At 37.9% G+C, this 21,038-nt stretch overlaps 1 protein-coding gene across 9 annotated transcripts in view; it reads left to right on the top strand.

Annotated features, from left to right (window-relative positions):
- Window positions 1–21,038, top strand: part of YEATS2 (YEATS domain containing 2) — a 117,308-nt gene that overhangs the window by 28,539 nt on the left and 67,731 nt on the right. For all 9 annotated transcript variants that reach the window (XR_011250181.1, XM_069558866.1, XM_069558832.1 and 6 more), the window contains exons 2-6: window positions 1,423–1,540; window positions 4,828–4,925; window positions 5,435–5,527; window positions 8,327–8,572; window positions 10,244–10,359. Coding sequence is in view for 8 of the 9 variants with exons in the window: in XM_069558866.1 (XP_069414967.1) it covers window positions 1,441–1,540; window positions 4,828–4,925; window positions 5,435–5,527; window positions 8,327–8,572; window positions 10,244–10,359 (653 nt within the window). In the remaining variant the exon portion in view is untranslated. The remainder of the gene's footprint in view (window positions 1–1,422; window positions 1,541–4,827; window positions 4,926–5,434; window positions 5,528–8,326; window positions 8,573–10,243; window positions 10,360–21,038) is intronic.

Raw genomic sequence — 21,038 nt, 5'->3', positions numbered from 1 at the left:
GGTCTGTATAGCCAAGGCTATGGTCTTCCCAGTGGTCATGTACCGTTGTGAGAGCTGGACTGTAAAGAAGGCAGAATGCCAGAGAATTGATGCCTTTGAGCTGTGGTGCTGGAGAAGACTCCTGAAAGTCTCTTGGACAGCAAGGGGATCAAATCAGTCAATCTTAAGGGAGATCAACCCTGAATATTCACTGGAAGGACTGATGCTGAAGCTCCTGTATTTTGGTCATCTGATGCAAACAACTGACTCATTGGAAAAGTCCCTGATGCTGGGAAAGATTGAGGGCAAAAGAAGAGGGCGTCAAGAGGATGAGATGGCTGGACAACATCGCTGATGGAGTAAACATGAACTTGGGCAAACTTTGGGAGATGGTGAGGGACAGAGAGGCCTGATGTGCTGCAGTCCATCGGGTTTCAAAGAGTCGGATATGACTGGGTGGCTGAACAACAACAACAGTGTTCTGAGATGTAGGAAAAGGAACTGAATTTTAAATTTTATTTAATTTGGATTAAGCTAAAACTCCAGTACTTTGGCCACCTCATGCGAAGAGTTGACTCATTGGAAAAGACTCTGATGCTGGGAGGGATTGGGGGCAGGAGGAGAAGGGGGCAACAGAGGATGAGATGGCTGGATGGCATCACTGACTCAATGGATGTGAGTCTGAGTGAACTCCGGGAGTTGGTGATGGACAGGGAGGCCTGGCGTGCTGCGATTCATGGGGTCGCAGAGAGTCAGTCGGACACGACTGAGCAACTGAACTGAACTTAACTTTAAGGAGCTGCATATGACTAGTGGCTCATGTATTGGGACAGTGCATATTTAAAGCCTTATGGGATCGTTTTATTCAAAGACTTGTATACCTAGGACTTGTTTACTATATTGCAAGCTTGTTAGTTTAATATGTCTATACAGTTTGTTATGAATAATAATAATTGGTAACAGTAGTATTTATTAAGTACCTATTATATAGCCTATACTGTGTAAGTACCAGAGAAAGGATTTGTACAATAAATTATTTACTGAGACACATTGCTCATATTCTGTAATACACTTGATGTACTGTGGATTTCAGGATACTGTGTGGGCTTACCATGTTTTCATGAAAATCTGTTTTTTTTCCTTTTCCTTATGAAGGCCATTCTGTGAAAGCCAGGCTTCTTTTGGAAAGTCTAAATGATGTGTTGCCTTGTTAAAGTATTTTCTCTTGATAGGAAAATCCATGTTTTAAAGCAGATGGTGATGATTTTTTTTTCAGTGAACCTTTGAAGTTAGTTATGCCTTTGATTTTAAAAAGGATGTGTGTGTATTTACATAGACTTATAAGCTTCTGTATTATATAATATTTATTCCCTTTGTATGTGTGTACACGTATAAGTGTTGAGACCAAGCAGTATTATTAATTAATGTATTATTGCTTCACAGTGAAGAACGAATGTCATCATGTCTGGCATCAAGCGAACAATCAAAGAAGCTGACCCTGATTATGAGGATGTATCTGTGGCCCTTCCGAATAAGCGGCATAAAGCAATTGAGAATTCAGGTAGAAATTCACCTGCCTTAGGAAATTATTTCTTTGTTGACATATGCCTTCCTGTTAGATTTATAGGAAATTAAATGCATTTCCGCTATTGTGTATATTTTGAAGAAGTTTATGAGAGGGATTAGCTAAGTGCTGTGTTTCATAGTAATATACCATGTGTACCATAAAAGGACAGAACATAAAGCAGGTACACTGTGAAAGCATTAATAATGAAACAGGCTTTAACTTTTAACTGTCATTGTATGTTAGATGTGATCATAGTCTTAGCAATGTGTGTACTAAAATGTGAAATGATTATAGGTGGTACATGAATTGTGGGTTTTATTTTAATAATATTAATGTCAATAGAAAAGATAATGATCTCTTCAGATTTGTAGTCTCAGGGCTACTGCTTAGGATAAAGCTAACTTTTTTTTAATTTTTAATTTTATTGGAGTGTGTGTGTGCGCACGCATAGTCAGTCAGTCATGTTCGACTCTTTGCGACCCTATAGACTGTAGCCTGCCAGGCTCCTCTGTCCATGGGATTCTCCAGGCAAGAATACTAGAGTAGGTTGCCATTTCCTGCTCCAGGGCATCTTCTCGACTCAGGGATCAAACCTGTGTTTCTGTGTTTACTGTGTTGACAGTCAGATTTCTGAACACTGTGCCACCTGGGAAGATGCTTTATTGGAGTAGAGTTGATTTACAGTGTTGTGTTAGTTTCAGGTATACAGCAAAGTGTTTCAGTTATACATATATTCATTGTTTTTAGATTCTTTTCTCATATAGGTTATCACAGAATGTTGAGTAGAGTTCCCTGTGCTTTACAGTAGGTTCTTGTTTGTTATCTAACTTACATATAGTAATGTGTATATATTCATGCCAAACTCCTTATTTAACCCCCCAAGAGCTAACGTTTTTAAAGAATATTATTTAATGCCTTAATTAGATATTTCACATGGTTCTCAGATGTGGTAGGTAAGTTGAAGGTGGAATATAAATGACGGAAATTTGGGAAACACTAATCTCTGTACTTAGCTCTGGTGGGGGCGCAGAGGCATTAAGTTACTTGCCTAAGATCATATAATTAGTGGAAGACCAAATCATCTACAATTACCCAGAATGTTTTAAGCTATCTGAAAAAAAAAAAGTGGCTATATTTGAGTTTTTTAAATAAAATATTGCTGTTTATTTAAATAATAAATCTATGTAAGTTAGTATAGCTAGTTGAAGATCTCAGAGTCATACATAAGGTATTGTAGCTCCACAAACATCAAGGACCCCAAGGTTAATGGTGAAGGAAACTCTTGTCTGTGTAGGTGCAGTCAAGTCATATGGACCCCAGAAGTCTCTGTGGACTGAAAGTTATTAAATCAAATTCCAAATAATAAAAACATCTCACTGCAGCTTTTCTTCCAATTCAGTTGTAATTTTATTTAGAAGGATATGTCATTTGCTTTCAAAAACAAGTCCAATAAATATGAAAGTATCATGAAACTTAAATTCATTATTCAAATGCATAGCATGGCATATCAGTTTTTATAATAAAAATAAGAATTGGGAAAGCTGATTGTTTTAGGAAACATCATAATTTCAACTTAAATCTAATCTAACGTGTTCCCAGACATTTTATTAGCGTTATTTTTCCTTGTTCCATGAAAGAGATATTTTAGAATTATTTCTGAGGAGCTTATGATAAATCCACCTTCAGTGATAACAGTCTCTGACTTTGATTTAGCCTCCCCTAAGATAATTGGCTGGTTTCTATATACAGGGTTTATGTATACAAGGATACATACCATAAAACTAGGCAATATTCTTTTCATCAGATATGAGGAAAGCTAGTCATTTGCTTCAATGCAGGCATATCCACAAGAATGCTTATGCCAGCACTAGTTTTAAATTGGCAGTCTAGTGGCATATATTATGGGGAGAAAATGACATGGGTGATCAAGGGTCCAAATTTTCTCTGTAATTTTTTAAATACCCCAAAGCCTGGGTGGTAGTTATTTCATAATACAGACACAGGATCATTATGCAAAATCCCAGGTTTTTCATTCAACTTTTTTTATTCTCTTGTAATCAGTCTACATTTCATAGTATATTTTAACTCTTTGAATTACGTATTACTTTAAGCAGTCATTATCTGAATTGAATTGCTTTCAGAGACGTCTTTTTTGCTGTATCCTTCAGGTAGTTGTGATCAGAAACTACTGACTTGCTTAACTTCTGATCTTAACTTCTGCCTTCTTATGAACTGCTCTTAGGTCACAGACTGCCTCTCCTTGTAGCTAACTCTTTACTTTCTACCTTGAGGTTATGGTTTTTTGGAAGTCACCACGTTTCTCTCAGAATCATCATAGGTTTTTTTCTTTTTTGGTAATTTTATTTTGATATGGTTTCAGTCAGGAAAATCACAAGGAAAACTTGTATGTCTTTTTCCCAGATTAATTTACCAGTTGTTTTCATTTTGCCTCAGTTGGTTTATCATTCTTTCCTCCCACCCCCAACCCAAACACACAAGTGCATTTATGCAAGCAGATATATGCCATGGGCGGAACTCCGCCCATGGCAGATATATATGCACATCATTTTTTTCTAAATCATCAGAAGATATATTAGACACTTGTAAAGTGAAGTGAAGTCGCTCAGTCGTGTCCGACTCTGTGGTCTGTAGCCTACCAGGCTCCTCAGTCCATGGGATTTTCCAAGCAAGAATACTGGAGTGGGTTGTCATTTCCTTCTCCAAGACACTTGTAAACACTTGTGTATTTCCTTGGAACAGATTTCTTATGTAACCATAGTACAATTATCAGAAGTAGGAAATTTTAACATTTTACATCATATCTAATCTGCAGTCCACATTCAAGATTTAGTTGTCCTAGTATTATAACTGTTGCCCCCTCTCCAGAATCATGCAGTTAGTTTAGTTGTTATATCTCTTAGTCTCTTGTGGTCACCTCAACTTTTCTTTGTCTTTCTTGACTTTAATATTTGAATATATAGGCCAGTTAATTTTGTAGTATCCTTCAATTTAGGGTTGTCGGATGTTCACTGTCATTAGAGGCAGCATTTTTAGAAGGAGTGCCACAGAGCGGTGGAATCTTGTCAGCGCATCATGTCAGAAAACATAATATCAGTTTGCTTGAATATTAGTGATGTTAACTTTTCATTATTGGTTGTGGTGATCATAATTAGGCTTCTCCACTTCAGAGGTACTGTTCTGGGATTGCTTTTGTTGCTTGAATCAAGATAGCAACTGACTAACTGCATGCTAACTTGGATTATTTTATGTTCTTTGTGCAGCTCGAGATGCTGCTGTGCAGAAAATTGAGACTATTATCAAGGAACAATTTGCACTTGAAATGAAGAATAAGGAACATGAAATTGAGGTCATTGACCAGGTATAATGATCTTACAGTGAAAAAAACAAAACTATTAAAAAAACTGTATGTAATGAACTTTTAAAATCTGTTGAAGTAGAATTATAGTGTATTTTTCCCCTCTGATGTTCTTTTAAAAGGTGCTTTCTCATTTCATGGGAGAAAGACCTATCTATGGTTTTTTTTTTTCTTCAAATGAAATGGTGCAAAAAGATAGAGAAAAAAATCACTTGAAATTCTATCCCAAAAGGTAATTCCTGTTTGCTCTTGTGCTTTGTGGACAACCACAAATAAATGTCTTTGTGAACATTTCTCAGTGAATATGCATATTTATTAATATGTCTATATATTCTTGCAAACATCATATTTTGTCATCCTTTTAAATATTTTGCCAGTCTGAGGTGGGAATGGTCATTTCTGTGAGTTTTTCTTTGATTACTTTTCAGGGTCATCTGCATTTCTTATTTATGAATCATTTGTGTATATTTTCTGTTATTTCCATTTTTAAAAATAATTAACATTTATTTTAGCGACTAATTGAGGCAAGAAGGATGATGGATAAACTTCGTGCCTGCATTGTTGCAAACTACTATGCTTCTGCAGGACTTCTGAAAGTTTCTGAGGTAAGTTTTCCTCATAAGCAGTCATTTCTGGCCACCTATATAGATGTATGAAGAGAAATTAGTGTTGATGTAGAATCCCTGCCTTCAAAAATTTCTCATATTGACCTTTTGAATTCAGGAAGCCTAGCCTGCCTTCCTGGGTATATATTAATACATACAGTTATCATTGTGTTCACTCATATCCTTCAGTTATGCCTCTCTGCACTGTCAATAATGATAACTAACATTTTATTTTCTTTCACTTAATTCTTCTTTAACTAATTTTTAGCCCTGTTGTTAGGTTGTATAGATACAAAGATGAGTGCACCTCAGTTTTAACTTGCCTTATTCCTCTCATTTCCTTATAGTTGGCTTTGGAGTAAATTATAGATCGATTGATTTTTCTCTGACCTTTTACTGCTAATGAATGGCAGTTTTTAGTTTCAGTAAATTTACCCTATTCAAGAAGTCCTGATTTTTTTCCTGGCTACTTTTTTGGAAAATTTTCAAATACATAGAAAAGGTGAAATAAGTACTTGTTTATGCATCACTTAGCTTCAACGATTTTAACAATTTGCCAAGTTTACTTTATCATCTTTATTTTTCTTTGAAACCTTAAAAAGTAAGTTCCAAGCATCATGATGCTTCATCCCTAAATACTTAATCCTAAGATTGTCTTCTATGTAGTCATAATACCTAAGAGATGAGTCCCTAATATTATCTGATAACCAATCCATATTCAGATTTTTCTCAGTTTTCCCCAAAATATCTTCAAAGTTGGTATGTTTTTTTTGGCAGGATTCAGTCAGGGTTCATGGAGGGGAGTGTGGTGGCATACTGCTTTGCGTCATTCCCTGTGGTTTCTGCCGATAAGAGATACCTGTTATGTATGGGTCTTCTTGTCATCACGTGGAACTTTAGAGTATCTATGATACTTGGAGAAATTTGAAGCATTATTTGAGATTAATCTTAGATAGTAGTTAGATAGATATTAATCTTAGATAGCAGAAGTTTCTGTATTACATTTTAGAGTCTGAACTACTTTTCTTGCGCTACCATAACAAGTTACCACAAACCTGATAGCTTAAAACAACAGGAGTTTATTATCTCGTGCTTCTAGAAGATAGCAGGCCAAGATCAAGATGTGTTGGGTAGGCCATGCTCCCTCAAGACTCTAGGGAAGGATTCTTCTCCTAACATCTGGTGGTTACTGGCAGTACCTGGCATTGCTTGGCTTGTAGCTGCATCATTCCAGTTTCTGCCTTTAACTTCACATGGACTTTTCTCTCTATGTGTCTTCTCTTTCTTTTTGTATCCAACTTTCCTTCTTGTAGTACAGTAGTCATTTGAGTGAAAGTGAAGTGAAGTCACTCAGTCGTGCCCGACTCTTTGCAACCACATGGACTATGGCCTACCAGGCTCCTCCATCCATGGGATTTTCCAGGCAAGAATACTGGCGTGGGTTGCTGTTTCCTTCTCCAGGAGATCTTCCTGACCCAGGGATTGAATCTGGGTCTCCTACATCTGAGCTACCAGAGTGAGGCCTCCCCAAATCCAATATGACATCATCTTAACTTGATTACATCTGAAAAGAACTGATTTTCAAATAGAAACGTTCATAGGTTCTAGGTGGACAAGAATTTGTGGGAGATAACTGTTCAACTGAGGGCAGATTCCAATGTCATCTGTTATACAGCTTGCCATTGGAGTCAACAAGATGGACGTCAAGCACTGGCAGCTGCATTATATAGGACTGTAGCTCCTCTGAAGAGCTGGTTATTCATTTGATGTTTTGTTGTTCTTTTTTTAAAAAAACTATTTAACAGTACTGAACTGTGCTATTTGATGGTCTAGAAATGCACTGATTTTTGTTATATTCTGATTAGGATTTATTTAAGGATATTTAGGTATGTTTTTGTCTATTATCATCTACCACTTAAAATTTATTTTTAGTTTGCTCTAACAAAATACATTTATAGCCGTAAAGTAAACTTTCATTTTTGAAACTAGGCCTTGTTGCTTTGAACTCTGAAATACTAGCCTCTGACTCTCTTACACACTAAAACAATTATTTTAATTTCAATTAAATAATTTCTAAAACTTGCTTCTTGGAAGTAACTACAGTGTATCAGTAGTACAGTATATCTGTATCAAGTAACAACATTTCTTATTTTTTGTGTAAGTAATAAAACACAAAAAATACCCTAGGCTGGCTTCAGTACTGGACTGTACTATATTTTATCCTATGTGGGAGTCATTTTATGTATGCTTTTAAAAATCTTTATATTTTTTATAGGAGTGTTTTATTTAGAGAGGATGATGTATTTGAATCAAGCAATATCAGACTTATTTTTTAAAGTCAGATCTGACTTCCATGTGTTACTATTAATATATATTTATCTTTACTTTTCATTTACCTTCTGAGAACTTGAATCTTTAGCTTTTAGTGTTAGGACCTTTGCATAATTATTTCTCATTCTGTACTTTTTATTGATTTGGTCTCTATTTTATGGGGGTAGGTGACTCAGATGGTAAAGAATCTGCCTGCAGTGCAGGACACCTGATTAGTCCCTGGGTCGGAAAGATCCCTGGAGAAGGGGATGGCTGCCCACTCCAGTATTCTTGCCTGGAGAGTTCCGTAGACAGAAGAGCCTGGTGGGCTATAGTCCATGGGGTCACAAAGAATCAGACATGACTGAGTGACTAAGCACAGCACAGCCATGATCCCAAAATAGATAAGGGTTTTTGGAAAGATCAAATTTTTGCCTACTTTCGCCGGATATGATATAAAGTTTGTTTTGCTTACTTTCGTTTTTGCAGGGATCAAAGACATGTGATACAATGGTTTTTAATCATCCTGCTATCAAGAAATTTTTGGAATCACCATCTAGGTCATCATCTCCTGCCAATCAGAGATCAGAAACACCATCAGCCAATCATTCAGAAAGTGATTCTTTATCTCAACACAATGACTTCCTATCTGACAAAGACACTAACAGCAATATGGATATACAAGAAAGATTGTCAAGCAACACGGAGCAGAGACCAAGCCGAAATACTGGAAGGGTATATAGTTGGATGGGTGGAAGGGAGCCAAAAGAGAAGGGAACCAATATTTATTAAGTATGCACACAGTATTTCATTTTATTGGAACCAAAATATAAGTTAATTATCACTTTTAGAGATGGGGAAACTCAGTCTCTATGAGGATAAGGTTATAGTTGTCCACAAGTATCAGAACTGAGAATCAAACCTCTGTCTTTCTGACTTTACAGTTCAAATCTCTGATCGTCACCCAACTCCCAGATGCCATTCATGTAGATAGGGTAGGAAAGAAACCTTGAGGAGTTAGCAGTACCTTAACTTTGCCCAAGGTTTTTCTACTTTACCAAGTTTATTCTCTCAAGAGCAGTGTCTCTTCAGTAGTTCCTCTTTGAAATTTGATGTTCTAAGATGCTTTAATAACTGAAAGAAACTTGAAAAATAATAAGTAGAATTGAAAGCTGTTCATTACTCTTTGATCCTGTCAGTTTGTTATTTGAATTCCCGTCTCACACTGCTCTGAAATTCTCGGTATTATACTTGACTATCAAATCCCCATTGGATAAAACCAGTGGTTTTTCTCAACCAGATGTTCTGTGATAGAGGAAATTCCTAGGTTGCTTTCTACATATTCAGACATCAAAGATTTGATTATTTTTGATAAAAATATTTTCTGGGGACTTCCCTGGCAGTCCAGTGGTTAAGGCTGCACTTCCAAAAAAAAAAAAAGACTGCACTTCCAGTGCAGAGGGCATGGGTTCAGTCCCTGGTTGGGAAAACTAGGATCCTACATGCTATGTCATGACCCACCCACCCCACTCCAAAAAAAAAATTCTGATTACAAATTCATTCTGTTCATTGTTGAAAATTTTAAACTACAGAAAAGTAAGGGAGAACAGAAAAGTCATTCATAATTGTACTATCCCAAATCAAAACTGTTAATATTTGGATTTAGTTGTATAACTTATGCGGAAATACTGCATATGTTTTTCTTTTTTAATTAAGATGAATTTAGGTCATGCTAGTCATAGGATTCAGAAACCTGCTATCTTTTATGTAATATACATGCTCATGTTTATGTAACATACTTAGTGTTTACTGTGTACCAGGCACTTCCTAAGAACTGTACAATACAATCTGAGATGCATACTATTATCACCCTTATTTTATAGATGAGGAAACTGAGACAGAGAAGTTAAGTGATTACCAAGATGATACATCCAGTAAATGTAAGGTCCAAGTCTTAAACACTGGCTGTCTTTCTCCATAGTCAAACTTTAACTTAACCATTATGTGTAAACTGCTTCATACTGAAAAATTTGTAATAGTATAGAAGGTTGGAAAAAAGGTAAATTTCATTGACCTTATCACCCATTCCCATTTCCCAGAGGTAACCTTTGTAGTAGTTTCCTGTGTATTCTTCCACATCCTGTTTGCATATACAAAGCCACTGTGTATGACTATTAAAAGCACACATATATGTGGAGTTACAGTGTACAGACTTTTTCTATAATAGAAAAATTACAGTAAAATTATTCTTTCATACTCTGAGAGGAGCCATAAAACCAGAGAATTTTGTAATTAAAAAAACAGAAAAATTGAATTTGTCCATTTGTACCTTGTATGATTTTGTGGTTTCTACCTGTTGAAAATTGTCCAAATTGAAAATGAAATTTGATTATGATTTTTTTCTAGGACACTTCTAGTATTGCTGGCTCCCATAAAACAGAGCAGCGGAGTACTGATCTTACAGGAGATGAGACTTCACGACTTTTTGTAAAGAAAACAATAGTAGTGGGCAATGTGTCCAAGTGAGTATTCAGTTGAATTGTCTCATTTTCAGTCATCCAGTTTGGGTAATACTCTGGCGTATTATTATCATAGTATTACAGTAGGAATAGGCTTCAGGAATTCTTTTTCCCAGACTCTTAGTTGTTTTAAAAGTAAATGAAGGTCCAGAAACTTGAGACTGCTTCAGTGTGTCTGTTCATCTCTGACATGGAATAAAATTGTGCTTAGTAAAAAAAAACTTTTTGCAGACATGAAGTTTTCTGTATTTTTTTAAAACACTTATTTGGTTGTGCCAGGTCTTAGTTGAAGCATGTGAGATCTAGTTCTCTGACCAGGGATCGAACCTAAGCCCCTGTGTAGGGAGCATAGAGTCCCAACCACTGGACCACCAGGGAAGTCCCACTTTTATATATTTTATTAAGCACGTAAGTGTGGATAACTTGGGAGGAACTTTGACTTCTTCTGATTTAGTTCTATCGTTAGGGGCCTTACCTAATTCCTAAAAATGTTTGTTTGGTTGCTCAAATTGAAATGTTTTAGATTTATAACAAAAGGTTATACAGTAGGTCTTCAAGATGGAATTCCTCCAAGCTAAAGGGCTATCTAACGGTGTGTCTCATGCTGTCTAGTAGGAGCATCATCATTTTTGCCAAGTGTTTAGGAATGGGTAAAGACATAAATCTTCAACAGCTTAAGAATGTTCAGTCAGTTCAGTTCAGTTGCTCAGTCGTGGCCGACTCTTTGCGACCCCATAAATCACAGCATGCCAGGCCTCCCTGTCTATCACTAACTCCTGGAGTTCACTCAGACTCATGTCCATCGAGTTGGTGATACCATCCAGCCATCTCATCGTGTGTCCTCCCCTTCTCCTCCTGCCCCCAATCCCTCCCAGCATCAGGGTCTTTTCCAATGAGTCAACTCTTCACATGAGGTGGCCAAAGTACTGGAGTTTCAGCTACAGCATCAGTCCTTCCAAAGAACACCCAGGACTGATCTCCTTTAGGATGGACTGGTTGGATCTCCTTGCAGTCCAAGGGACTCTCAAGAGTCTTCTCCAACACCACAGTTCAAAAGCATCAATTCTTGGGCGCTCAGCTTTCTTCACAGTCCAACTCTCACATCCATACATGACTACTGGAAAAACCATAGCCTTGACTAGATGGACCTTTGTTAGCAAAGTAATACCTCTGCTTTTCAGTATACTATCTAGGTTGGTCATAACTTTCCTTCCAAGGAGTAAGCGTCTTTTAATTTCATGGCTGCAATCACCATCTGCAGTGATTTTGGAGCCCAAAAAATAAAGTCTGCCACTGTTCCCACTGTTTCCCCATCTATTTGCCATGAAGTGATGGGACCAGATACCATGATCTTCAGTTTCTGAATGTTGAACTTTAAGCCAACTTTTTCACTCTCCTCTTTCACTTTCATCAAGAGGCTTTTTAGTTCCTCTTCACTTTCTGCCATAAGGATGGTGTCATCTGCATATCTGAGGTTATCAATATTTCTCCCAGCAATCTTGATTCCAGCTTGTGCTTCTTTCAGCCCAGCATTTCTCGTGATGTACTCTGCACATAAGTTAAATAAACAGGGTGACAATATACAGCCTTGACGAACTCCTTTTCCTATTTGGAACCAGTCTGTTGTTCCATGTCCAGTTCTAACTGTTGGTTCCTGACCTGCATACAGGTTTCTCAAGAGGCAGGTCAGGTGGTCTGGTATTCCCATCTCTTTCAGAATTTTCCACAGTTTATTGTGATCCACACAGTCAAAGGCTTTGGCATAGTCAATAAAGCAGAAATAGAGGTTTCTCTGGAACTCTCTTGCTTTTTCCATGATCCAGCAGATGCTGGCAATTTGATCTCTGGTTCCTCTGCCTTTTCTAAAACCAGCTTGAACATCTGGAAGTTCACGGTTCATGTATTGGTGAAGCCTGGCTTGGAGAATTTTGAGCCTTTACTTAACTAGCGTGTGAGATGAGTGCAAGTGTGGTGGTTTGGGCATTCTTTGGCATTGCCTTTCTTTGGGATTGGAATGAAAACTGACCTTTTCCAGTCCCGTGGCCATTGCTGAGTTTTCCAAATTTGCTGGCATATTGAGTGTAGCACTTTCACAGCATCATCTTTCAGGATTTGAAATAGCGCCACTGGAATTCCATCACTTCCACTAGCTTTGTTCATAGTGATGCCTTCTAAGGCCCACTTGACTTCACATTCCAGGATATCTGGCTCTAGGTGAGTGATCAGACCATTGTGATTATCTGGGTCATGAAGATCTTTTTTGTACAGTTCTTCTGTGTATTCTTGCCACCTCTTCTTAATATCTTCTGCTTCTGTTAGGTCCTTAGCATTTCTGTCCTTTATTGAGCCCATCTTTGCATGAAATGTTCCCTTGGTATCTAATTTTCTTGAAGAGATCTCTAGTCTTTCCCATTCTGTTCTTTTCCTCTGTTTCTTTGCATTGATTGCTGAGGAAGGCTTTCTTATCTCTTCTTGCTGTTCTTTGGAACTCTGCACTCAGATGCTTATATCTTTCCTTTTCTCCTTTGCTTTTCGCTTCTCTTCTTTTCACAGCTATTTGTAAGGCCTCCTCAGACAGCCATTTTGCTTTTTTTTCATTTCTTTTCCTTGGGGATGGTCTTGATGCCTGTCTTCTGTATAGTGTTATGAACCTCTGTCCATAGTTCATCAGACACTCTGTCTATCAGATCTAGTGCCTTAAATCTATTTCTCAATTCCACTGAATAATCATAAGGGATTTGATTTAGGTCATACCTGAATGGTCTGGTGGTTTTCCCCAGTTTCTTCAATTTAAGTCTGAATTTGACAATAAGTAGTTCATAATCTGAGCCACAGTCAGCTCCTGGTCTTGTTTTTTCTGACTGTATAGAGCTTCTCCATCTTTGGCTGCAAAGAATATAATCGATCTGATTTCGGTGTTGACCATCTGGTGATGTCCATGTGTAGAGTCTTCTCTTGTGTTGTTGGAAGACCCACCCGTCCTGGGTGGCCCCACATGGCATGGCTTAGTTTCATTGAGTTAGACAAGGCTGTGGTCCGTGTGATCAGATTGGCTAGTTTTCTGTGGTTATGGTTTCAGTGTATCTCCCCTCTGATGCCCTCTCGCAACACCTACCGTCTTACTTGGGTTTCTCTTACCTTGGACGAGGGTATCTCTTCACGGCTGCCCCTCCTGACCTTGAACGTGGAGTAGCTCCTCTCATCCCTCCTGTGCCCACACAGCTGCCGCTCCTTTGCTATGACCAGTGCATTCTCTTGGCAAAACTCTGTTAGCCTTTGCCCTGCTTCATTCCATACTCCAAGGCCAAATTTGCCTGTTATTCCAGGTGTTTCTTGACTTCCTGCTTTTGCATTCCAGTCCCCTATGATGAAAAGGACATCTTTTTTGGGTGTTAGTTCTAGAAGGTCTTGTACGTCTTCATAGAACTGTTCAACTTCAGCTTCTTCAGTGTTACTGGTTGGGGCATAGATTTGGATCACCGTGATATTGAATGATTTGCCTTGGAAATGAACAGAGATCATTCTGTCGTTTTTGAGATTGTATCCAAGTACTGCATTTCGGACTCTTTTGTTGACCATGATGGCTACTCCATTTTTTCTAAGGGATTTCTGCTCACAATAGTAGATATAATGGTCATCTGAGTTAAATTCACCCATTCCAGTCCATTTTAGTTTGCTGATTCCTAGAATGTTGACGTTCACCCTTGCCATCTCCTGTTTGACCACTTCCAATTTGCCTTGATTCATGGACCTGACATTCCAGGTTCCTATGCAATATTGCTCTTTACAGCATCGGACCTTGCTTCTATCACCAGTCACATCCACGACTGGGTATTTTTGCTTTGGGTCCATCCCTTCATTCTTTCTGGAGTTATTTATCCACTGATCTCCAGTAGCATATTGGGCACCTACCGACCCAGGGAGTTCCTCTTTCAGTATCATTTTGCCTTTTCATACTGTTCATGGGGTTCTCAAGGCTAGAATACTGAAGTGGTTTGCCATTCCATTCTCCAGTGGACCACATTCTGTCAGACCTCTCCACCATGACCCACCCGTCCTGGGTGGCTCCACATGGCATGGCTTAGTTTCATTGAGTTAGATAAGGCTGTGGTCCGTGTGATCAGATTGGCTAGTTTTCTGCGGTTATGGTTTCAGTGTATCTCCCCTCTGATGCCCTCTCGCAAACCTACCATCTTACTTGGGTTTCTCTTACCTTGGATGAGGGTATCTCTTCACGGCTGCCCCTCCTGACCTTGAACGTGGAGTAGCTCCTCTCATCCCTCCTGTGCCCACACAGCTGCCGCTTCTTGGACGTGTGGTTGCTCCTCTCGGCCACCGCGCCGACCTCGGGCAGGGGGTAGCTCCTCCGGCCGCCGCCCTTGACCCTGGACGTGTGGTAGCTCCTCTTGGCCGCCGCCCCTGACCTCGGACGTGGGGTAGCTCCTCTTGCACCTGTGCCGACACCGCGTGGCACTCTCGGTCTCCACCCCTTTTATCTCCTCACAAAACTTTATTTGCTCTTCTCCTCACTAGGCATTTCCTCTGTGCTGCTTGTCATTTTTGTCACATTATGTCGTTATTTCCAGCTTTCATATATCTTTTCCAAATCAGACTGGAATCTCTTTAGAAAGTGTATCTTGTTTGTTTTTGCATCTTGCAGTAGTTGGTGTTCAGTAAATGTTGATTGGTGAATAAATTGATATATTTATGAAAATTTACATTAGATTCAATTATTGAAACTAAAGGATTCAGGATTACACTGAATATCTGGGGAGGGGAATCAGATGTCAGAGGAGTCTTCCAAATCCCAGTTAATGAACCACTGATAACAAACAGAAAGTACATTAAGAATCTAAGGATAATACAAAGATGCTCAATAGTCTTTGTAGTATTTAAATGGAAGCATAAAATATGACTAAGGTAATTAGGTTTCTATTTTACAAGTTATTTTAGAATTAGCATGCATTTAGCTAAGGGAACTAATGTGTCGTGTTGAGGTCTCACATATAGTACAAGACATGTCAGCCCAGAAAAGGCCAAAACTAGAAATTCAGGTAGGCTCACCAGGCCACGAAAAGACTGCGGAGAGATAGTTACTGACATTTTCAAACAATTCTGTGTAATTTGTGGGTTTTGGGCTTTAAGGCCAGGTGGACTTTATAAATAAAGCGGAATGATTGGCATGAGAGTTATAAAGTCCTTGTTTGTTCTGGAAGAGGGTAAAAATATTGATTTACTTTAGACTTTGTTAAGAATACTTGTTAGAGTATCTAAGATAACAACTAAGAGAAAAGACATAGAGATTTAAACTTTGAAAGTAGTAAGAAGGGCTTCCTTAGTGGCTCAGTAGTAAAGAATCTGCCTGCCAAAATGCAGGAGATCCGGGTTCAGTCCCTGGGTCGGGAACATCTCCTGGAGAGGGAAGTGGCAACCCACTCCACTATTTTTGCCTGAAATCCCATGGACAGAGGAGTATGGTAGGCTATAGTCCATGGAATCGCAAAAGAGTTGGACATGACTTAGCAGCTAAATATCATCATCATCAATACACAGAAGTTGATTATTTCTGTATGACAAACTTACAGAAGACAACTTTTAAAAGATACATTAACTCTAGCAATAAAAAAATGTAGCATAATAAAAGATATGCTGGCCTTTTATGAAAATAGAAATTTTATTGAAACACATGAAGGAACTAAATGATTAGACCAGTATGGCTCTAATGGATAGGAAAGCTCAGTGTTGTAAAGATAACTCTTCTTCCTAGGTTGATATGTAGATATTCTGATTAAAATGCTGATAGGGCTGGCTTTTATATATGGAAGAGCAAAGGTAAAGATAGGACATGAGTACGCCTAAAGAAAAACTGGGTTAGGCAACTTGGCCCACTGTATCGCTAAGGATAACCATAGACATAGATGAATTTACAAAAGGCCATGACCATATTTTCCAACAGAATGTTATAAGGGGGTCTCATGAAGTAAATGGCGACCCACTCCAGTATTCTTGCCTGGAAAATCCCATGGATGGAGGAGCCTGGTAAGCTACAGTCCATGGGGTGGCAAAGAGTCGGACACGGCTGAGTGACTTCACTTTCTTTCTTTTGTTAATGAAGTAAAGCCAGAGCGGCAAAAGGAAGGGCTGAGGATTCTAGTTTTCCCATGGTCCGTACTTAAGGAAATGACTTGTTTTCTTTAAAAACAAAGAACCACTGGCAACCTTGACAGCAATGAATAGGAAACAGAAGAGTTCAGAGTTCTAACTTTTGAACCTGAATGAAATCACCCCACAGGCTAGAGGTTTCCTAACCCAGGAATAAAGTATGCTAGTTTGTTTCTACCTAGTGTACCCACTTAGCAGGAAAAGCAGGATTTTTTTTTTAATTGCCTGATGATAATTAGAAAACAAAACAAAAACTTCAAGGGATTGCCTCTTCAGGCCTCCCCCCGCCCCCCTCCCCCCCGGCCAAAAAAAAAAAGTTTAAAGAAAAGGGTTAACTGCAAAGACTTTCTTTGGTTAGGTAATATGGCTGTTAAATATTGCCTGAATTTTAGGGTTTTTTTAAATGGAAAATTTTCTCCAACTCTTCAGCTCCTGATAACCATTTTTCTACTTTGCTTCTATGAGTTTGATTTTTCTTCTTAGATTTCACATAGAAGTGATACCAAGCAGTATTTGTCTTTCTTTGCTTGACTTATTTCACTTACCATAATGCCATCAAGGTCGGTCTATCCATGTTGTCAAAAATGGCAGGATTTACTTTTTTCTTAGGACTGAATAATATTCCTGTGTGTATGTTAATATGTTTATCTATCTCCTTAAAAATAGTTTTGTTTAATTGAAGTACAGTTGATCTAGCAACATTATACTTGTTTTAGGTAGACAGCATAGTGATTTGATATTTTTATATATTGCAAAATGATTACCACAATAAGTCTAGTTACCATCTGTCACCATAGCTACACATTACCTATACATTACATGACTTGTTTATAACTGGAAGTTTAGTTTGATCCTCTGCCTATTTATAAATTAGATATTTTAGTTTTGTCTTTGTTTTGCTATTTTGTGAGTTCTTCATGTTTTGAATATTAACCCTTTATCAGATACATGATTTAGAAGTATCTTTTTCCATACCATAGGTTGTCTTTTCATTTTGTTGATGGTTTCCTTTCATGTACAAATGCTTTTTAGTTTGATGTAGTTCTACTTGTTTTGGTTTTATTGCCTCTGTGTTTTTTTTTTTAATAAATTTTTTTTTTGCTTTATTTTACTTTACAGTACTGTATTGGTTTTGCCATACATTGACATGAATCCACCACGGGTGTACATGAGTTCCCAAACATGAACCCCCTCCCACCCCATATCATCTCTCTGGATCATCCCTGTGCACCAGCCCCAAGCATCCTGTATCCTGCATCGAACATAGACTAGCGATTCATTTCTTACATGATAGTATACATGTTTCAGTGCCATTCTCCCAAATCATCCCACCCTTTCCCTCTCCCACAGAGTCCAAAAGTCTGCTCTACACATCTATGTCTCTTGCTGTCTCGCATACAGGGTCATCATTACCATCTTTCTAAATACCATATATATGTGTTAGTATACTGTTTTGGTGTTTTTCTTTCTGGCTTACTTCACTCTGTATAATTGGCTCCAGTTTCATCCATCTCATTAGAACTGATTCAAATGTATTCTTTTTAACGGCTGAGTAATACTCCATTGTGTATATGTACCACAGCTTTCTTATCCATTCATCTGCTGATGGACATCTAGGTTGTTTCCATGTCCTGGCTATTATAAACAGTGCTGCAATGAACATTGGGGTACATGTGTCTCTTTCAGTTCTGGTTTCCTCAGTGTGTATGCCCAGCAGTGGGATTGCTGGGTCATGAGGTAGTTCTATTTGCAATTTTTTAAGGAATCTCCACACTGTTCTCCAAAGTGGCTGTACTAGTTTGCATTCCCACCAACAGTGTAAGAGGGTTCCCTTTTCTCCACACCCTCTCCAGCATTTATTGCTTGCAGACTTTTGGATCGCAGCCATTCTGACTGGTGTGAAGTGGTATCTCATTGTGGTCTTGATTTGCATGTCTCTAATAATGAGTGATGTTGAGCATCTTTTTATGTGTTTGTTAGCCATCCGTATGTCTTCTTTGGAGAAATGTCTATTTAGTTCTTTGGCCCATTTTTTGATTGGGTCATTTATTTTTCTGGAATTGAGCTGCATAAGTTGCTTGTATATTTTTGAGATTAGTTGTTTGTCAGTTGCTTCATTTGCTATTATTTTCTCCCATTCAGAAGGCTGTCTTTTCACCTTGCTTATAGTTTCCTTTGTTGTGCAGAAGCTTTTAATTTTAATTAGATCCCATTTGTTTATTTTTGCTTTTATTTCCAGTATTCTGGGAGGTGGATCATAGAAGATCTTGCTGTGATGTATGTCGGAGAGTGTTTTGCCTATGTTCTCCTCTAGGAGTTTTATAGTTTCTGGTCTTACATTTAGATCTTTAATCCATTTTGAGTTTATTTTTGTGTGCGGTGTTAGAAAGTGATCTAGTTTCATTCTTTTACAAGTGGTTGACCAGTTTTCCCAGCACCACTTGTTAAAGAGATTGTCTTTACTCCATTGTATATTTTTGCCTCCTTTGTCAAAGATAAGGTGTCCATATGTGTGTGGATTTATCTCTGGGCTTTCTGTTTTGTTCCATTGATCTATATTTCTGTCTTTGTGCCAGTACCATACTGTCTTGATGACTGTGGCTTTGTAGTAGAGCCTGAAGTCAGGCAGGTTGATTCCTCCAGTTCCATTCTTCTTTCTCAAGATTGCTTTGGCTATTTGAGGTTTTTTGTATTTCCATACAAATCTTGAAATTATTTGTTCTAGTTCTGTGAAAAATACTGCTGGTAGCTTGATAGGGATTGCATTGAATATGTAGATTGCTTTGGATAGTATACTCATTTTCACTATACTGATTCTTCCGATCCATGAACATGGTATATTTCTCCATCTATTAGTATCCTGTTATTGCCTCTGTTTTTGGTGTCAGATCCAAAAAATCGTTGCCCAGACAGATATAAAAAAGCTTGCCCTTTATACTTTCTTCCAGTTTTATGGTTTTAGGTCTTAAATTTAACTTATGAATCCATTTTGGGTCGATTTTGGGTCTGTTGTGGATAGAGGTTCAGTTCATTCTTTTGCATGTGGCTTTTCAGTTTTCCCAGCACCATTTATTGAAACTATCCTTTCCCTCACTGTATATGTTAGCTTCCTCATTGGAAATTAATGACCAGTGTGAGTTTATTTCTTCTCTCTCTATTTTGTGGCATTGGTTTATGTGTTTTTATTCCAGTACAACACCGTTTTGATTACTGTAGCTTTGTAATATAGTTTGAAACCAGGAAACATGATGCCTTCAGCTTTTATCTTCCTTTTCATGATTGATTTGGCTATTCAGAATCTTTTCTCGTTGCACATAGATTTTAGGATTGTTTTTCTATTTGTAAAAAATGCCATTGGAATTTTGATAGAGATTGCATTGTAGTATGAACATTTTAACTGTTTTTCCTGTTCTTGAGCACAGAATATCTATGCCTTCTTCAGTTTCTTTCATCAGTGTCTTATAGATTTTTAGTTTTATTTTTGTTTACTGACGTATAGTTGATAGTGTCTTACAGTTTTCAGTGTACAGATCTTTTACCTCTGGTTAAATTGCTAAGTGTTTTATTGTATTTGATGCTGTTGTAAATGAAATTATTGTCAATTTCTCTTTCTGGTAGTTTGTTGTCAGTATATAGAAACAACTGATTTTTTAATGTTGATTTTATATCCTACAACTCTACTGAATTCATTTAATAGTTTTGTGATGGAGTCTTTAGGTTTTTCTATGTATGATATTATGTTTTGTGCAAATAGAGAGAATTTTACTTCTTCCTTTTCAGTTTGCCTTTTATTTCTTCATTTTTTTTTTTTGTCTAATTGCTCTGGCTAGGACTTATAGTACTGTGTTGAATAAAAATGGCAATAGTGGACATCCTTGTCTTGTTCCTGATCTTAGAGGAAAATCTTCTGGCTTTCACCTTTCAGTATGATCTTAGCTGTGGGCTTGTCATGTGTGGCTTTATTATTTTAAGAAATGCTTCCTCTATATGCAGTTGAGAATTTTTATTATGAGTAGATACTGAATTTTGTCAAATGCTTTTACTGCATCTTTTGAGATGATTACATAATTTTTAGCCTTCATTTCATTAGTGTGATGTGTTGCATTGATTTGTAGATGTCAAACCATCCTTGTATGCCTGGAATAAATCTCACTTGCTCATGTTGTATGATACTTTTAAAGTACTGTTGAATTCTGTTTGCTAATGTTTTGTTGAAGAATTTTGCATTTACTTTTATCAAGGATTGTTGTTTAGTCACTCAGTCATGTATGACTCTTTTATGACCCCATGAACTGTAGCCTGCCATGCTCCATTGCCCATGGGATTTCCCAGGCAAGAATACTGGTGTGGGTTGCCATTTTCTTCTCTAGGAGATCTTGCCAACCCAGGGATTGAACCAGCATCTCCTGCATTCGCAGGCAGATTCTTGACCACTGAGCCACCTGGGAAGCCCTTTATCAGGGACACTGGCTTATAATTTCCTTTTCTTGTAGTATCCTCACTTGACTCTGGTATTGGTA

The sequence above is a fragment of the Ovis canadensis genome, chromosome 1, assembly GCF_042477335.2.
Source record: "Ovis canadensis isolate MfBH-ARS-UI-01 breed Bighorn chromosome 1, ARS-UI_OviCan_v2, whole genome shotgun sequence".
In the NCBI taxonomy this organism is placed as follows: Eukaryota; Metazoa; Chordata; class Mammalia; order Artiodactyla; family Bovidae; genus Ovis; species Ovis canadensis.
This window is presented reverse-complemented; position numbering and strand designations above follow the sequence as displayed.